The 17717-nt window shown below is 45.8% G+C and overlaps 1 protein-coding gene and 1 long non-coding RNA gene across 10 annotated transcripts in view; one reads left to right on the top strand and one right to left on the bottom strand.

Annotated features, from left to right (window-relative positions):
- Positions 1 to 17717, top strand: part of Serac1 (serine active site containing 1) — a 36008-nt gene that overhangs the window by 14318 nt on the left and 3973 nt on the right. For 4 of the 9 annotated variants that reach the window (NM_001400935.1, XM_087580789.1, XM_087580782.1 and 1 more), the window contains 8 exons: positions 575 to 703; positions 3770 to 3883; positions 5181 to 5343; positions 7461 to 7611; positions 12268 to 12409; positions 13176 to 13270; positions 14382 to 14479; positions 15376 to 15558. In NM_001400935.1, the coding sequence (NP_001387864.1) occupies positions 575 to 703; positions 3770 to 3883; positions 5181 to 5343; positions 7461 to 7611; positions 12268 to 12409; positions 13176 to 13270; positions 14382 to 14479; positions 15376 to 15558 (1075 nt within the window). Of the gene's footprint in view, positions 1 to 574; positions 3200 to 3769; positions 3884 to 5180; positions 5344 to 7460; positions 7612 to 12267; positions 12410 to 13175; positions 13271 to 14381; positions 14480 to 15375; positions 15559 to 17717 lie in introns of all 9 variants that reach the window. The other 5 variants (XM_087580808.1, XM_087580814.1, XM_087580803.1 and 2 more) reach the window with 2 other exon arrangements.
- LOC120099116 (uncharacterized) lies at positions 8047 to 15793 on the bottom strand. Its single transcript, XR_015649243.1, has 4 exons — positions 15312 to 15793; positions 15085 to 15202; positions 8904 to 9074; positions 8047 to 8675 (listed from the first exon to the last, which is right to left on the bottom strand). It is a non-coding gene; the product is annotated as an uncharacterized LOC120099116 (long non-coding RNA).

Below are 17717 nucleotides of genomic sequence, written 5' to 3'. Positions count from 1 at the left end.
GGTATTATCAAGAAAAATGAAATATTAACACACTCCAGACTTAAAGATATCCTTAGTTAGTAAGGGTACAGATCATTTTGAGTCAAGATATCAAGAAGTCCTAAGGTAACATTGAGTTACGATTTTTTAACAGCCTTTTTTTTGTATGTATATTTTTAAGACTTATTTTATGAGTATGTATGGGGCCTGCATGTATATACATACACCACATGTACGCTGAGTGCCTGGAGAGACCAGAAGAGGGCATCGGTCTCCTGGAACTGGAGTTGTAGGTGGCTGCGAGCCATCACGTGGGCGCTGGGAACCAAACTCACATCCTCTGCAGAAGCAGCCCACGCTCTTAACCACTAAACCACCCGCCAGCCCATGTAACGTGTCTTTAAGTGTGGTAGCATAGAATTAAAAATAAATGGTTGTGTACCTTCACTCTGGTGGATGAGTGCATTCCAGATTGCAACTGGTGTCCGTCCTCCCTCCTTATGTGTGTGTATATCCTGGCCCCGACTCTCGGCTGATCTTGTTGCCCTCAGTTGTGGAGTTTGTGTCTAAAGACTTCCTCTGGGTTTTATTTCAGGACTCCTCCACCGAAGAGGAATTCGGGCATTTGCTGGCTTCTTTACCTCAGACAGAGCTTGATGAGTGTCTCCAGTATTTTACATCATTGGCTCTTAGTGAAAGCAGCCAGAGCCTGGCCGCACAGAAGGTCTGCTTATATCTTATTTAGCAAATGTTTTGAGTGCTAACACTTTTCCAAGGCACTGTGCGGGGGTAGCAGCTGGGCTCGGTCATTTGCCCATTTAGACACTGTACTCCACTCTGGGCTGCATAGTGTCAGGAAATCACAGAGAAAGGTGAACTTAGGTATGTATAAGAAGGATTCAGGGGACAGGAGTTAGCTCAGGTTATGAGCTCATTTACAGCATTGCAGGAGTGAACTCTGGTCTTGCACCTTGAGAATCAATAGTCAGGACTGGGGTACAGCTCAGTGACGGAGTGCTTGCCTAGCATGCTGTAGACTAGGCCTGTGTTCTAACTGAACTCCAGCTTTGACTATTCAGCCCCCTCTCCTTGGAGTATAGCAAGAATCTTGGATTTATTGGATCAAATCTGCCCTCCCTTGACCCAGCCCTAACCCTCTCATCTTCCTCTCAGGGAATGGCACGGCATCTACCCATTGGCTAAAGTTGTAGCCTGGTGGGCCTGCTCAGTCCTTTACACGTATACAGCTGTCTGCAACTGCAGGGTGTTGCTGTGGGGCACATGTTGACTCTGTTTACCCCCTGAACTGCTGTAGCTGCCTGCTCTTTTTCTGCATCCTCTCTACAGAGTCGGCTTCTCTTCCTTCACTTCCTCAGTAATCTTTAAATCTTCTCCAGATTCCTTTTAGGGTGCTGGCTCTCCCTCGTGATTGTGTCCTTCCTTGGATTTTTGGATAAACTGATTGTTTTCCAGAGAGTTCCACATACCACAGAGCAGGTTTTGTTTTCTTTCTCCTTGAAGGTCTCTTGAAGGAATTCCATGGAGGGACACATAAAACATAAGCAAAATTGAAGTAAGCAAAGACAGATAGAGACAGAAAGGCAGACAGATACAGTCTCTGTGTGTGGCAGGAATGGGCAGAGTGGTCTCTGTTGCAGATTTTAAAGAAGTTTTTGACTTATAAGATTGGTGGCATATTCATAGAGTAAAGTGACCCTTTCCCTGTGTACATTGTAGTGGATCAGACCTCCCTTCTACAGGATTTATTCCCATAATCCTCTAGAAAACCCTACAAAGAGGAGGACACAGACCCTTTGTTAGTGCACATTTGTGGGGAAATGCCCTGGTGCCCTAGTTTCTGACATTTCAGGAACAGCCTGCCAGTGACGTCAAATGTTTAGCCACAAACAGGCTTTCTGAGCCTCAGGAGCACAGCTGCCAAGAGATTGCTGCCTCTTGCTGACCTTACCACATCCAATTCCTTTCTGAGACTGCTCAAGGACCGTGGTTGATCTGACAGTCTGCTGGTTAAGACATTTAGTTTTAAGTTGAGGTTTCACACTGAAGTCTGGGGCCTGTGTCTTACACAAAGTGGAGTGCAGAACAGAGGCTGTCCATAGGATTCTTTTCTCATAGCTCCACTACTCTGGTCTGTCTTCTGCTTAGCCCTTCATGGCAGTTTTTCCCATACCCTCTTAGAAGGACATTTCAGTTCCTTGCTTTTTGGTGGAGATCTCAGATGTAGCCCAATGGGACCTAAGAAGGCATCTTCACCAAGCACAGCCAAGGGCCTGCAGGCACTTACTGTCCTTGCTCATCTCCTGGGTTTCATGTCCTCTCCAATTCTAGCACCCAGGGTTTCTCTTGATTTCTTTTTTTTCCTTAGAGCTTTTCTGTTTCTAACGACATTTGAAGGATTTTATACATTTTCCTAGATGCGTGAGGTTGCTTTCTGGTGCTGCCAGAGTGATCTTACAAACATTTGTGGGAACTGCTCTTGTTCCTGCCTAAAACCCCTCCAAAGGCTTCCTGCTCTACATTAAACCCAAGCCCTTTACCTTTAATGTTGGAGGCTTGCACAGACTAATTACCAACATGGCTGCTTGCAGGTCAGAAGCAAGTATAGCAGGAACATGCAGTAGACAGTTGTGGTATGTGAAACCTGCCCTGCAAAGGGAGTGGAAGCTGACAGGTCAAAGGTCAGAGGGCAAGGCTGGGCTGAAGCCTACAGTCTCGTCAGCATTGACAGTACTCCTCAGCAGCCCATGCTGCTGCCATCACCATAACTCTGAATAATGGCATAGTACCTAGCATGTGTTAGTATTTGCCGCTCTTCATGATATATTCCTGTGTGTGTGTGTGTGTGTGTGTGTGTGTGTGTGTGTGTGTGTGTGTGTGTGTGTGTGTTTGAGAGAGAGAGAGAGAGAGAACAGTGTGTGTGTATAGGACAATATCAGGGATCTTCAGCTATTTTTAAAAATTTTTATGTACATTCATGCTTTGCCAACATGTATGTCTATGTGAGGAAGTCAGATCCCCTGGAACTGGAGTTACAGACAATTGCGAGCTACCATGTGGTTGCTGGGAATTGAACTCAGGACCTCTGGAAGAGCAGCCACTGCTCTTAATCATGAGCCATCTCTCCAGCCTGTCTCCCTTGCCTTTTGAGACAATGTCTCCTTGTACTTCAGCTCACCAATTCAGCTAGACTGGCTGGCAAGTAAGTCACTGGGATCTGGGCATGTCCCTTCCCTTACTCAGAATCAGGGTAATGGGTGTGTGCCACCAACTATTTTTTACATGGGTGCTGGGGATCTGAACTCATGATCCTGCAACAAGCACTCTACCCACTGAATTGTCTCCCCGTGTCCCTAACTATACTTATATTCCTAGTGAGCCTCACTTTCAACTGGGAAGAATTAAAAGCTACCATGTTTTTAATATTTTTGTTTGGTGAATCTTTCCCCTTTAAATTTTGTATTTGGGCTTTCAGTTGTCTCTGTTGCAATAATCTGTATGAACTAGAAAATGCTGGCAGATGACACCAGGACACTTTGGCCAGGTGGTAAAGGTGTCACTTCAGGAGAGGACACAGAGGAAAAGATGTCAGACTTGTTCTGGGAATCCCTCCGTGTCTTTTCTATTCTAATAAGCAGTAGAAATTTGCATTTGCATAACATCCCCTTTAAGTTTCCAAAGTATTTTGAGACATTTACATACTTGAAATCTCTAATTTGTATGTAGTACACAGTTAACAAGATGAGTTTGTAAATCTTTGTCTTAACTTCAGGGCGGACTATGGTGCTTTGGAGGAAACGGGCTTCCTTACGCAGAAAGCTTTGGGGAAACCCCCTCAGCCACAGTGGAGATGCTCTCTCTAGAAGCCATAGTAAAGCACTCAGAGGTAACTGGCATTCCATGGAAGAGCTTACTTGGAAATGAGTTTGCTAGACGGGGAGGTCCGGGGCGTCTTAGAGGGCTAATGGGAGGTGCAGTAAAACGATCAAAGTGCATTCTCAAAGAATTAGCAAAAATAGTTTTAAAATTCCACCTTTAGCTGTTAGAATTAATAATTTGGATCAAAACATGACTTTCATTTTTATTACATTTCTAATTTTTTTTAAATTCTTTTTTTTTTAAAGATTTATTTATTTATTATATATAAGTACACTGTAGCTGTCTTCAGATACACCAGAAGAGGGCACCAGATCCCATTACAGATGGTTGTGAGCCACCATGTGGTTGCTGGGAATTGAACTCAGGACCTCTGGAAGAGCAGTCGGGTGCTCTTAACCGCTGAGCCATCTCTCCAGCCCCCACATTTCTAATTTTTTAAGGCAATTTATTTTTGTGTGTGGGTGCTTTGCCTTCATGTATGCCTGTGCTGTGCACCATGGGCATGCCTGGTGCCCCTGGAGGACAGAGAGGACATTGGATTCCTTGTAACCTCAGTGTAGGTGCTGGGAATCGAACCTGGGTCCTCTGTAGGAGGGCAGACGGGGTTTTTAAACCACTGAGCCACTTCCCCAGTCCCTCTTTACACATCTTAATCAATACATCACCACACATAAGGAAGTGCCTTTGTCTTTGGTTTGTGCTGTCTTCTTTCCTAAGGTCGCTTACACACTGGATAGTTAACTTCCATTAAACTTTCCTTAAAAACCCCGTCAGCTGTAGAAGGTAGGACAGATAGAGAGGAGAAGCAAATATTGCATGGCTACACACCTAGGTTCCGAGTCCTGAGAATCTCTAGGCATTTTGGCATGGCGGCCTTTGCTTATTTACTTACTTGACAGGCTCTTGCTGTGTATCCCTGTGTGTGTGTGTGCCACCATGCCCAGCAACGAATGCTTTAGTAAGAATAAAAAAGACAGAAGCCTGCTGGTACCCACAAGTGCCGTATAAGCACCGCCTGGAAGCAGCTTGGGCACAGTGTCGGTCGCCTGCAATGAGGTATGCAGTGCAGGAGTTTGTGTTTGCACCTGGCATCCTCGCCCACACCCTCGAGGTTAACCTGACTGAGGTGCATAGCTCTTTAAGGTCGTCTTTGATTCGCACCTGTGCAGCCGAAACTAAGCAGGAATGAGAGGAACTGCAGCATCGTAGCAGGGCAGGTGGGGTGGGGGTGTGTGTGGGAACTCACCTTGGGAGGTGTGAGGTGAGCTGTGCTTTGTAACAGGAGCTCTGTCTTCTTGTGCTAGATACCTTCACACTGTGACTACATTGAAGCAGGAGGGGGCTTGCAACTCCTGCAGAGACTCTACCAGCTTCACAAGGACTGCCCCAAAATACAGAGAAGCGTCCTGAGGATCATTGGAAACATGGCTTTGAATGAGCATCTTCACCCTGCCATCGTCCACTCAGGTAACAGCCCTGTGCTCTGAGTGTGCTGCGCTTCGCTCTTGCGCTCCCTCGCCTTACGCTGCATTACTTCTCAATGGACCTAAAGCTCTGCTTAGGTTTCTTGGGCCCTTTGCCACCTGCTGCTAGGGTTGTGCACTATAAGGACTCAGCTGTAGGACGGTGGGGGACACAGGCTTTGGGAGGAAGTTTGAATTGTTGGCAGCGGCTCACAATTGTCTGTAACTCCAGTTCAGGGGTGACACCTCACATCAGTGCACATAAAAAAGCTAATAGACCAACAAACCCATCATGATCAAGGAACCTTAAGGGAGGAAGTTTTTTGAGGTACAGTTGCAGTGGGATCAGAGTCCAGAGGCATGGGAGCAGGAGAGACAAGCTGAGAGCACACATCCTGAACTATAAGCAGGAAGCAGGGAATGCAAACTAGATGTGCAGTGAGACTGTGAACACCCAAGGCCACCTCAGATACGCATTCTCCACCAAGGCCACACCTCAGAGATAGGCATTCTCCACCAAGGCCACACCTAAACATACAAAAACAGAGCCACCAACTAATAACTAGCTGTTCAGATATATGAGACTATGGGGGACATTCAAATCATCACATACACATAAATACATACACATGTGCATATATATGTATGTATATGCATATGAGTATGTAGATTCGTATATATATACACATATATTAGAAACTGAATTGACACTTAAGGTAATCTTTAGATCAGCAGAATTATTTACTTATTTATTTATTTATTTATTTATTTATTTAGTGGTGGGGTCTTACTCTGTACTCCTGCCTGGCTTGGAATTCACTATGTATAGCAGGCTATTCTGAATCACAGATCTACCTACCCGGGACTAAAGACATGAATGAATGTTTTGGCTGTATGTAACTCTGTGCACAGCATGTGTGCCTGATGCCATGGGAGCCAGGAGATGATATTGGATCTACTAGAGCTGGAGATAACAATTGTGAGCTGCCTATGGGTGCTGGGAATTGAACCCGTGTCCTTGGAAGGACAGCCAGTGCTCTTAACTTCTGATCTATCTCTTCAATCCCAGATCAATAGATTTTAATTTTAATGAAATCAAGTCAGAAATCAGAAAACTTTATGAAAGCATGAAAAGACCAATATATTACCCTGTTAGAACTAAATGTGACCTCTGGCATATCCACGAGGTTTGATAGTTCTGGGAGGCAGAGCTACTCTATTCTCCTTCCTCTTCCATATCCTTCGTGCTCCCTCCGCCTTACTCCCCTCCTCCCCCCACCTGCAGCATGGCCTTCAACTCAGTAGCTGAGGATGACCCTGAACCAAGAGTCCTACACTTCTGCCTCTGCCTGCTGAGTTCTGGACCAGGCAGCACTCATTTTCATAAAAAAGTATTTCTTCTTAAGGCAGAATTTATATTTGATTTGAACCTCGCTTGTTTCAGTTATCCGAGCTGGAATAAGATTTTTAATTTGTATTTGTGAAAGCCTGGGCCCTTCAGCAGACCCAGCATGCACTCATAGCTAACAGCTCTTACCACACTCTCCTGCTCCTGGTGCAGATGCATTGAGGACCAGTGATGCTGGGAGGTCAGTTACATTAACAACAGTGTATTACCGTAGTCTCAACAATTGCCAGAATAGACTCCCAGTGTTCTCACTACCAAAACCATGGCCAGTGCAGCAGTGCACACTGTATGTGTGTTTGAGAACAACACAGTGGGCTGGCGAGGCTGCTCAAGGTATTCTGAATTCTAGGTGTGATAAGGAGTTCATCAAATTCATTCGTTAAAAAATAGTTTCCTTGCCTGCACTCGGGGTTGTTGATAGATTTCTGATCTTCATATCAGCCCACCGATTTTTAGAGTCGTCCTTAAAGCAGACCATCAGAGTGTTTTGTCCTCTGCTGAGCTCACCTGCAGTAATTGCTGTGTGCTTATTTTCTGTGTAGGCAGAGGCCATTTGCACACGCCTTACCTAGCCACCCTCAGAGGGCTGTGGTTGGGATAGCACAGCTTCGTGCTGTGGGACTCAGAGGTTCTTAGGACAGAATTGAGCTGGAGCATCTCTGTGCAGCTGAGACCGTGTGCTTCAGTATTCAGGATATCTGTTCTCTCCTCAGGCTGGGTCTCTCTCTTGGCAGAAGCCTTGAAATCCTGCCACATTATGGAGGCTTCCCACGCTGCCAGAACCCTGGCTAACCTGGACCGAGAAACTGTGAGTGAGAAATACCAGGACGGAGTGTATGTGCTCCACCCCCAGTGTCGGACAAGGTGAGCTTCAGGAGGATTTAAGGGACCACTGGTTTGTTTGTTTTGTTTTTAAACTGGAAAGTGATCTTGTATGCAAATGGAAGAGGGGAAGACTCCAGAAAGGAGACCTAAGAACCAAGCCGTAGCTGCAGATTGGCCAGCCCTGTTCTACTCTCCCTGACTCCTGTGAGGACAGACTTGGAGTCGGGGTCTAAGAAATATTGTACACCCCCTAGATTGATTTCAGAAATGCCAGGGGTGGAGGAGGTATGTGGGCAAGGAGGCCCCTCAGGTGGTCTGTCCCTGGGGCCCTCCAGGCCCTCCTGTGTTCCTCACAAAGCTCTGGGCCTTGATGACTAGGTGGCTGCTTTGTATGGGCCTTCCTCTCACAGCCCTTCCCTAAGTCCTGGGTACACATGGGTACAATTTTTTTTTTTTTAAAGGAAAGACATTCTTGTAAAGATTTATTTATTTATTTTGTATATGAGTACACTGTAGCTGTCTTCAGACACACCAGAAGAGGGCATCGGATTCCATTACAGATGGTTATGAGCCACCATGTGGTTGCTGGGAATTGAACTCAGGACCTCTGGAAGAGCAGTCGGTGCTCTTAACCACTGAGCCATCTCTCCAGCTCCCTGGGTATAATTTTTTTTTTTGCAGGAAATTAGAAGTAGCAGTGGGCTCCTCCATCTCTCCCAGCTCCTTCAGTCTAACTGCAGGAAGTGGTGCATAAAGAGAGCAAGGGGAGACAGTGGCAGGCCCCTCCCTCTGACCCCATTTCCAAGTTTGGGGGGAATGAAGGGCTGTCAGAGCCCTGCTCCCCTGACCATCAGCTTGGGGTGCCTGCCCCAGAAACTCATTTCTCGGGGAGCTCTGTTCCATTCTTCAGGTGGGAGTGAGGCAGGATGAGAAGGAAGCAGGGTCCTGGCAGGAGGCCCAGTGCCTTGTGCTGGGGAGGCAGGATGGAGAAATCACCACATCACGGGAGAACCTGACAAACCAGTCTCAAGGCACTGATGCTCGCTGTCTGGCTCTCATTAGGATCAGGGGCCCCTTGCAGAAGATTCCTTTTAAAAAGGCCTCTGCAAAAAGAAAAATGGATTTATTGGTTCAGTCTAATGGCAAGTAAAATGTTATAATGACCAATGCAGTCCCGGCTCTCTCTCCAGCAGGACTTAGAGTTTATTTATCCCGAGCTGAGTAAGTGACCATGTCTTGGGCAGGCTTTAGGCAGCCTGGGATGACATGTTCCAAAGCCAGCCTCTTAAGAGTCACAAAACAAGAAGAAAGTCACAAGTAAATACATTTACCGGATATTCTGGTGGGAGCAAGATGGGGGACAGCAAAACTGGGAAATTCCTGAAGTAGGTGTCACCATCACCTGGTGACATTTTAGCTTTTGGCTGATGTAAACGTTGGGGTCTATTTGGAGGCATCTGAAGGAAATCAAGTCATTTTTTCTTCACATCTTAAAAACATTTCTGTAAAACAAAAACAAAAAATCCTCATTTGTTTTTAAAAGTCTGCAAAAGAGAGAGGAGAGCAAGGATAGCCCCCTGGTGGTGTACAGTGGGAGTGCTGGTTAGCACAACAAACCAACCAGTCAGACCCTGAGGCTTTGAAAGGTCCACTGGTTAAGGAATGGACCAGCAGCGGTGCTCCCTCTGCTACCTTCCTGCTTTTGTAAGTGGGGACTTCATTCCTTTGCACACATGCGTGGGCTATTTAACCTTTGTCTGCTGCACGGTTAGTCAGAACCTTATTTTGCCATGCTGATTCTCAGGGCACAGAATTCCCCTTGCTTTCAGCCTTACTTTAGCTGAAAACTATTTTAATGGTTTATACTTCTTTCGCATACCTGACAGTTCCTTTCTGCTTTATATTTCTTTTCTTTTAAAGAGTTATTTATTTATTTTATGTATATGAGTACACCATCACTATCATCAGACACACCAGAAGAGGGCATCAGATCCCATTACAGATGGTTGTGAGCCACCATGTGGTTGCTGGGAATTGAACTCAGGACCTCTGGAAGAGCAGTCAGCACTCTTTTTTTTCTTTTTCTTTCTTTCTTTTTTTTTTCCGGAGCTGGGGACCGAGCCCAGGGCCTTGTGCTTGCTAGGCAAGCGCTCTACCACTGAGCTAAATCCCCAACCCCGCAGTCGGCACTCTTAACCACTGAGCCATCTCTCCAACCCTGCTTTATATTTCAATTCAAAGCTTTTGAGTCTAGAAAGATATTTTCTTAGCCCGGCTTGGGAGGCAAAGGCAGATGGATCTTGGTGTTCAAGGCTAGCCTGATCTACAGAGTGAGTTCCAGGGTATCCAGGGCTACACAGAGAAATCCTGTCTGGAAAACCAAAACAACAAGAAGTATGTTTTCTTGACCTATAAATAGTTAATTAGTGAGCAGTTTAAGTCCTGATACAGGGGTGCTTTTGGTGAAACCCATCAGCTTTCTGTTCGGATCCACCTTTTCTCTTTACTCTGGACCATGGAGAGCCCACCCCAGTGACCTCATCCTCTCTACACTCCTCAGAGTTAGCCCTTCCCAATGCTGTATCCATGGAACTTTCTGTCACATTACTTGTCTCTAACAGGCACACTGGGGCACCGGAGCCTGGTGTGCCACTGTTGCGGCTGGAGCTCCAGCTTTTATCCCCAAATTCCCAACTGCATGTGAGTTAAAGGACAGATTTTATGTGATCAGTTATGAGCTCATTTGAACTGAATGCTTTTGGGGGGGCTTTATCATGTGTACATACCAATACCGTATTCAGTAGCACACAGAAATATGTACATTGATAAACCAAGATGAACCTTTATGTTTAAACATGTAAAGCAAAGCAAACTGGCCAGTTTAAAAAGAGGTAAGAATCAACATTTTTAACAAAATGAATTAAATTAGAATCATCTTGTTTGGTTAAATTCTAAAATCTTTTATTCCTGCTATTGTCTTAAATAAATTTCATATTACCTAGGTTTAAAGTGTATCTTTTGTACTTTTTTGTTTCATTTCAGTTTCATAATTAATTCTTATACATCTGTGCTTTAGAAAGGATGAACTTGATAGCAGCCTTCCTGGGCTTAGTAGGAAAAACAGTCCAAATTCCTAAAAACCCATAGTTACAGAGAACAAGAGACAGCAACCTCCTTATCGAGTCTCAAAGAACAGGAACCAACAGACACAAATGAATGGCGCAGCCTTCTGTCAGCAGTCATGAGCGCAGACTGGGGGACACAGGGCACAGTTACAGCAAAGCAGAGGGCACCCAGCACAAATGAGTTAGGAATGCTGTGCCTCTGAGGTGTGAGAGGAGCCAGGGGAGACACTGTGGCCAACAGCGAAGCTTCATACACAGCTTGAGCTGAACACACAGTCTTTGCCCACTGTGAAAGCTTTCGGCCCAGGAAGGAGAGAGACTCCCTTGCTGCCTTGCTCAGGAAATCAAAGTCAGAATACCCTGCTTGGTCAGTGGGTGATCAGTAATTCTGAAAGCCCCAGTCAGTCCAGCGCTTATCTAGGGAGTAAGGCAGGGACTAATCCACCCCTTTTGTCTAATGCTGTGTTCCACTTAGGGTCACTGGAGAGGGAGGGATAGGAGGAGGAGGCGGGGTCGGAGGAGGGCTGACAAAGGTGACCTTTTTTAGATTTCATCTGTGATTTTGATACAGTGTCTAAACTCTTGTTTATTTTTCATGTTTTAAAAATGTTATTTTTCTAAACATTCATTAGCTTATTAATAATAATTAATTGGCAATTTTATCTGTAGTTTAGCGAGTTTAAATTCCACTTATGATTTTTGCTTCTGCCTAGGACTTTTAGTACACATACATGAACATATACAAAATTGGCAATGTCAAATGGTTTCCATTTCTTACCGCTTGAATTAATGTCATTTACTAAATATTAAGCCAGCTGGACTAAAAATGATAGTTTTTCTGTAAACATTTTTCCTTTCCTTGAATTTCCATTTCCCACTTTCCTGTCTTTTTTTCTCTCTTCCCTGAACATTGGAATTCTCTATGCTAGCTGATGGGATCTGAGTTTGGATCAGATTTATGTGCTGCTTCTGGGAGCAGCCCCCTTTGTCTCCCCCTCACCACTCAGGTGTGTCCTGGCTGTTACAAAAAAGTGTGATGGAGGTTAAGGTGCTGGATGACCCACCTGTGTGTGTGTCTTTCTGGCTGAGCCAATAAGTTTCCTTCCTACTCTGGAATGAGGTGTGTTGTCTTGGGTCTCCCCACGAGGCCACTGCATGTCCTGTGGATGTCCCCTGACATTTCTCATATCTGGTGACTTTGCCGTTATAATAGCGTGTTCTTGTCTAACTTCTTAAATACCTCAGCTGGTATGTGGACTGTCTGAATAGACTTATTTGAAAGATAATGGTGAGGTGGCGACACTCACATGCTGAATCATGGTGTTTGTTACGGTCGCCGAGGTTGGTCTGCTTAACCGTGTCTCTTCACTGAAGGAGCAGTGAGTGCGCTGTCTGCTGTCTCTGCCAGAGTTCCTGGATCCCTCAGCACCCTGCGTTAATAAAGTTTGCCCTAATTAAGTCTCCTTAGTCTTAGTCAGCCTGCTGACGCCTTCCCGTGAGAATGCTGTGTAGCTTGCCGCAGTAGTAATGCGTTTATTCTGCTTCTTTTTAAAACTCTGTTTCCTCTTAGTCAGCCCATTAAAGCCGATGTCCTTTTTATTCATGGCCTTATGGGAGCAGCGTTTAAAACCTGGCGCCAGCATGACAGCCAGCGGGCTCTGACCGAAAATGCTTTGGTGGATGAAGACAGCTACACTACATGCTGGCCCAAGGTAAGGAGAGGCAGCTGTGCCACAGCCCGCACACTGGCACTCACTGCCGCGTCACCGTCATGGCTGCGTCCCTGTCCCGAGCCAGTGGGGCTTCTCTCACTGTGCTGCTTCTTCCTCCTGGAGACATTCTGGGATTTTACATCATCAGCAGGGCTTGTGGTCCCTCGTGTGTATATTCTGTGGCTCTAGAATAATACTCCACGGTGAAACAGTAGGGTATTCACTCACTGTTGATACATAATTTAATAATACAGCCAGAATTTACTGGCTGTAATAGCCAATTTATGGCCTTAATAATTATAAAATAGAAGCGCCTGAGTGATGGCGCTTTCCTTAATAATTATAAAGTAGAAGTGCCTGAGCGATGGCGCTCCCTTTGCATGTCTTTCTTTGGCTCAACTGTGGGATGAGTTCATGGGCTGAGATCTATTCCAGTTCATGCAGGACAGTGCTTCCATGTCAACGGTTTCCAGGGCTTCGCTCCTCTTACTTCAGCTCTCTCTTCTCTCCCATGATGCTAAATCCTAGGGACATCAGCGCCCGGTTCCCAGAGACAAACTGAGTTTCCATTCATTTCCAACTTTCCTGTCTCAGTTACCCAGCAGAAAGTAGTCTGTTCTCCCACAGTGTCTTCACTCCCCACCGGTTTTCCAGTGTCTCTGTGGTGTCTGTACGGGAGGCCTCTGGCTACAGAGAGCAGTTAGTAGGAGGGAGCTGGACGGGGAAAGCATGCTTCTGCTCGCTCACGGCTTTCCCTTTTACTTAGACATGGCTGGCTAAGGACTGCCCCGCTCTTCGCATCATATCTGTGGAGTACGACACGAGCCTCAGTGACTGGAGGGCAAGGTGCCCTATGGAGAGGTAACAGACGGGAGGGAGGCTGGGAGGAAGGGAGGACCGGCCCTCAAATGCATCCTCTGCCATGGGAGGACTTTCTTGTTTATATCACAGACTGGGTTTATTTTCTAAGACCTGGGGATGGAGCCCAGGTCTTGTGCACGTTAGGGGATGCTCCAATTTGCCGCTGTCGTCGTCCTCTGGAAGGCTTTAGTACACAATAAGTAGTAGAAAGTAACAAACATTAGAATATGTGTTGAGCTCCTGACACAGCTCATGCAAGCCTAGAATCATAACGCACCGCAGATCTCTAGCAAAGCCTTCACTTCGGCGGGGAGGAAAGGTGATAGTTGCTTGTGTGTTCACAGTCCTACTGGCTGGGGAAGCTCAGGGAAAAGATGCCAAGCAGCTTTGACTGGTGTCCCTTTTATGTCCTGGTTTCCAGGACCTAGTAGTAGCCTTGTCCCACCGGTGGCTCACTGTGCAGGTCGGCGAGTGCTCGGCAGCCTTGCTCACAGAGAGCTCATCTGCTCAGTGGCATAAAATGGTGCTTGATGGGCAGGCACCACATGGGTACAGGGGCCAAAAGAGGGCACGTTGGCACCCAGCCTACCCCTCGTCTCCCAGAGGAGCACTGGGAATCTTTGCTTTCAAAAAAGGTAGTGCAGATGAACAGTGTGAGACTACAGACTGCTAAGCTATGGAGAAAACTTCCCTTTTGGTCTGAAATCCCTTATTTTGAACTCTGATCATCTAGTATTTCTACACAAACCCAAGTAATGGAAGCTTAATGTCTGTAGGAGTAAACTCAGATAATCAAGTCTGGGGCAGGCTTATTGTCAGGCTGTGGACAAAATGGGATCCCATACCTAACTGCCTCGGGCAGCTGGGATACGACCCATGTTTGACCTGTACAAACTATTCCAATAAGGCTGTTTGGTATGAATGGCTGTTGAGGGCTTAGGTAGTCCCGGCTATGTTAATGTGAGCAAGTGTCAGACAGAGAGTAAGATCGGCATAGCCTACACTCCCGAGTGGGCACCGATAGCACTGAACAGTAAATGTTCTTAAGTTAGGCCATGAGACGTGGAGGATGGATGCCTCCCATCACACTTGGTGTTTTTGTTCTGTTCAGAAAGTCCATTGCATTCAGAAGCAACGAACTTCTCAGCAAGCTGAGAGCCGCTGGCGTTGGGGAGAGACCAGTGATATGGGTCTCACACAGCATGGGAGGTAAGGATGGGCTATCTTCATAGACAACCATCACTAAAGTTCTGTCTGCCTGCCTGTCTGTCTTATTAGTCTCCCCACACCAAGTTAACATCTGTCTGTATTATTTGTTTTCCTAGAAGGTGGGGGACAGCTAATACCAGACTGGGTCGGGGGCTTAGATTGATGACCTGGTGGTTTCATGCGGTCATATGAGTCAGATTACACTGTAGGATGCTTATCACTAGGCTCCGAGAAGCCAGCATTGCCACAGGGAGAAGCCAGCATTGCCACAGGCCTCGGGCTTCCCTGCCTTCCCATCCACGCCTCCTCAAATGGCTAATTCAGTCGCTGCTGTGCTGCTGAGGCCTGATCACAGGTTTTCTGTGGAGCCTGGCTCCAGCTGCATAGCTACTCCTCCTGTCCCCCCACGCCCTGTGCCCCCACCCCCCAAACTAGCTCTCAGCTCTCTCTGCAAGCCGAGCTTGAAGCCTTTGCCCCAGGCTAGGGTGTTTGATTAATGTGACTTAGACTGAGGCTCAGCCAAGGTCCTTTGCTGAGAAAGGTGGATATATAGCCCTTCTGTTTCTCAAAAACCCACTGTTGCCATCCCTGGGTCTTTGTATTACCTGACTGGGGAACATGGTTAGGTGCTCTTGGTCATAGCAGCTGACCTTCCTCGGTGGGACCCGTGACTCTGGGTGTGGGTGGCAGTGACTAACACCTACTTCACAGAGGCAGTGAGATCTACGAGAGAAAGGCGTGCAGGCTGAAGTCTCTTAACTGCTGGTAGGCACAGAGCGAGGCATTCATGTCCTATTTTAAAGGCAGGTTTCTTACATTGGAAGGCACTTACGTTTAAGGAGAAGGAGTGAAGAGGAAGGGAACAACTCACTCTCCTCTCTCTCCTCTGTGGCTAGGTCTTCTTGTCAAGAAGATGCTGTTGGAAGCCTCTCAGAAGCCAGAACTGAGTGCTCTTATAAACAATACCAGAGGGATAATTTTCTACAGTGTCCCTCACCACGGATCGCGGTTGGCTGAATACTCCGTTAATATTCGATATCTTCTCTTCCCCTCTCTGGAAGTCAAAGAACTCAGCAAGGGTAATACTTTCTGTTGTGAAGGGAATTGAAGTTGTAGAACATTAAATACAGGAAGGAAGGAAAAAAAAACCATTTCTTCCTTAAATGGACTATTGTATCTTTTTTTTTTTTTTTCTTTTTGTCAGAGCTGGGAACTGAACCCAGGGCCTAAATCCCCACTGAGCTAAATCCCCAACCCCGGACTATCGTATCTTTTTCTTCTTTTTTCTTTTTTCTTTTTTTTTTCTTTTCGGAGCTGGGGACCGAACCCAGGGCCTTGCACTTTCTAGGCAAGCGCTCTACCACTGAGCTAAATCCCAAACCCCCGGACTATCGTATCTTTAAACTTGCAGATAGTTTTGTTTAGATTATCCATGGAAAGATTTGGGTTCGCTTCTCTTTTCTTCATCTCTCTTTGCCCCTAGGTAGTTATCCTCTCTAGAATAGCTGTGACCATTAAGTTATCTCAGCTACTTTAAACCTAAGCGAATTATGGTTTTTCTCCTAAAGTAGTAAACTGCCTTTGTCCATGAATTTGGGAAATTATCAACTCTCACAATATACATAAAAACTTCTGAGCCAGCCTGTTAGTTATAAAGCACTGTGTTTTGTTTCATAGCCCAGCATATGCTTACCTCTTTGTGCGTGGAAGAATGTGTTTCTCTGCTGCTTTGGACAGAGCATGAGGTTTAAGAATCTGTGTTAGGCTCTGTCACTGTATCGAGTGTTTCAGGTTGTTCTCTCTGGATGGTCTTAGCATAGTGGAAAGTAGGGTCTGGATGTCTCCAACTATTACTGAGTTACTCTGTCTCTGCATTGAGATCTAATCTGTGTCTCACATGATTGGGTGGTTCTGTTTAGATGCATGCATATCTGAGGTCACTTGTTCCTGTTGAACTGACTCTGTGTGCAGCCGTGCCTCTTTACTGTTTCTCACTTAGAATAGGATTTGTCTGATAAGAGCACAGCCATCCCGCATGAGTCCCTTCTTATATTCTTTTGGGTGGAGAATATAATTCATTCATCTGTAGGGTTAGTAAATGTGTGGTATAAATGCCATTTTGTTAACTGTGTTCCTTTCCGCCTCACGTTTGTATGGTTTGGTGGCTTTGGGAGTCTTTGTTTCTTCTGGTGAGCATGTGTGTGCGTTCCTTTGTGACCTTTGATGATGGCCATCCTATCTTTCTGCCATAGTCTGCAGGTGGTGAGTCATTTTTGAAGGTAGTTTTTCCTGGATACACTATCCTTGGTGGCAGTTTCTCCTTTAATATCTTGCACAAGTTACTCCTTCCTTTTCTTGCTGTTTGACAGGCTTTTAAATTTTGCTTTGGTGCAGTCTAGTCATTGAGTGTCTCTGGGGTCCTGAGCGTTTGCACATGGACGTCCATATCTCTGCATGGTTGGAGTTTGGCTGTTATTTATGGATCGAGGTTTTAATTGACTTTCACATTTCTTCAGTTTCTAGTGTTTCCATAGTATTAATAGTTTTATTCCCTTTTTCTTCCTTCCCTCCTTTCCTTGCTTGACTGAGTTCAAAATGAAGCCTGTCATCAAGCCCACATTCTGCCTCTCCTCTTTTGATTCTCTTACATTTCACTAGTTTCCTTAAGCTCACTATCTAACTCCTTTGTAGCCATTTTATAGACATCTTTCAACTCTATTTTGGAGAGTTGAATCTTTTCCTTCTTGGTGTTAAGCTTCCCTTAGTGGGAAGTGCATCCCTCTGTGGATACTGTGCACTGAGCATAGTATTCATCCCTCTGCTTTAAGAAGGTCCTGAGGGGGTTGGGGATTTAGCTCAGCGGTAGAGCACTTGCCTAGCGAGTGCAAGGCCCTGGGTTCGGTCCCCAGCTCCGAAAAAAAAAAAAAAAAAAAAAAAAAAGAAAAGAAGGTCCTGAGGACTGAGCACAGGTAATGCTGGGGGCTGCTAAGCATAGACTTAGGGTGTAGAACCTAAGAGATCTTCCTACATCCCATAGGATAACTTAGGATGTTAACAAGAGCGATGGTTACCAGATATGTAGAGCTGAGGGGCTCAGATCCCTTTCCAGGTCTCAGGCGCTTCCTTGTTGCCAAGTTGCTCACAGACTACCTCTTGTCAGCCATCTTGGCTGAAGTGGTGGTTGTTTGTTCATATCTTCTTGCTTTGTGGTCTGTTGTCTTCTCAACTCATTCTGAAG

This window comes from Rattus norvegicus, chromosome 1 (genome assembly GCF_021556685.1).
Source record: "Rattus norvegicus strain SHRSP/BbbUtx chromosome 1, alternate assembly SHRSP_T2T, whole genome shotgun sequence".
NCBI classification, from domain to species: domain Eukaryota; kingdom Metazoa; phylum Chordata; class Mammalia; order Rodentia; family Muridae; genus Rattus; species Rattus norvegicus.
Note: the sequence above shows the minus strand (reverse complement) of the source record. Positions and strands in the feature narration are given on the sequence as shown.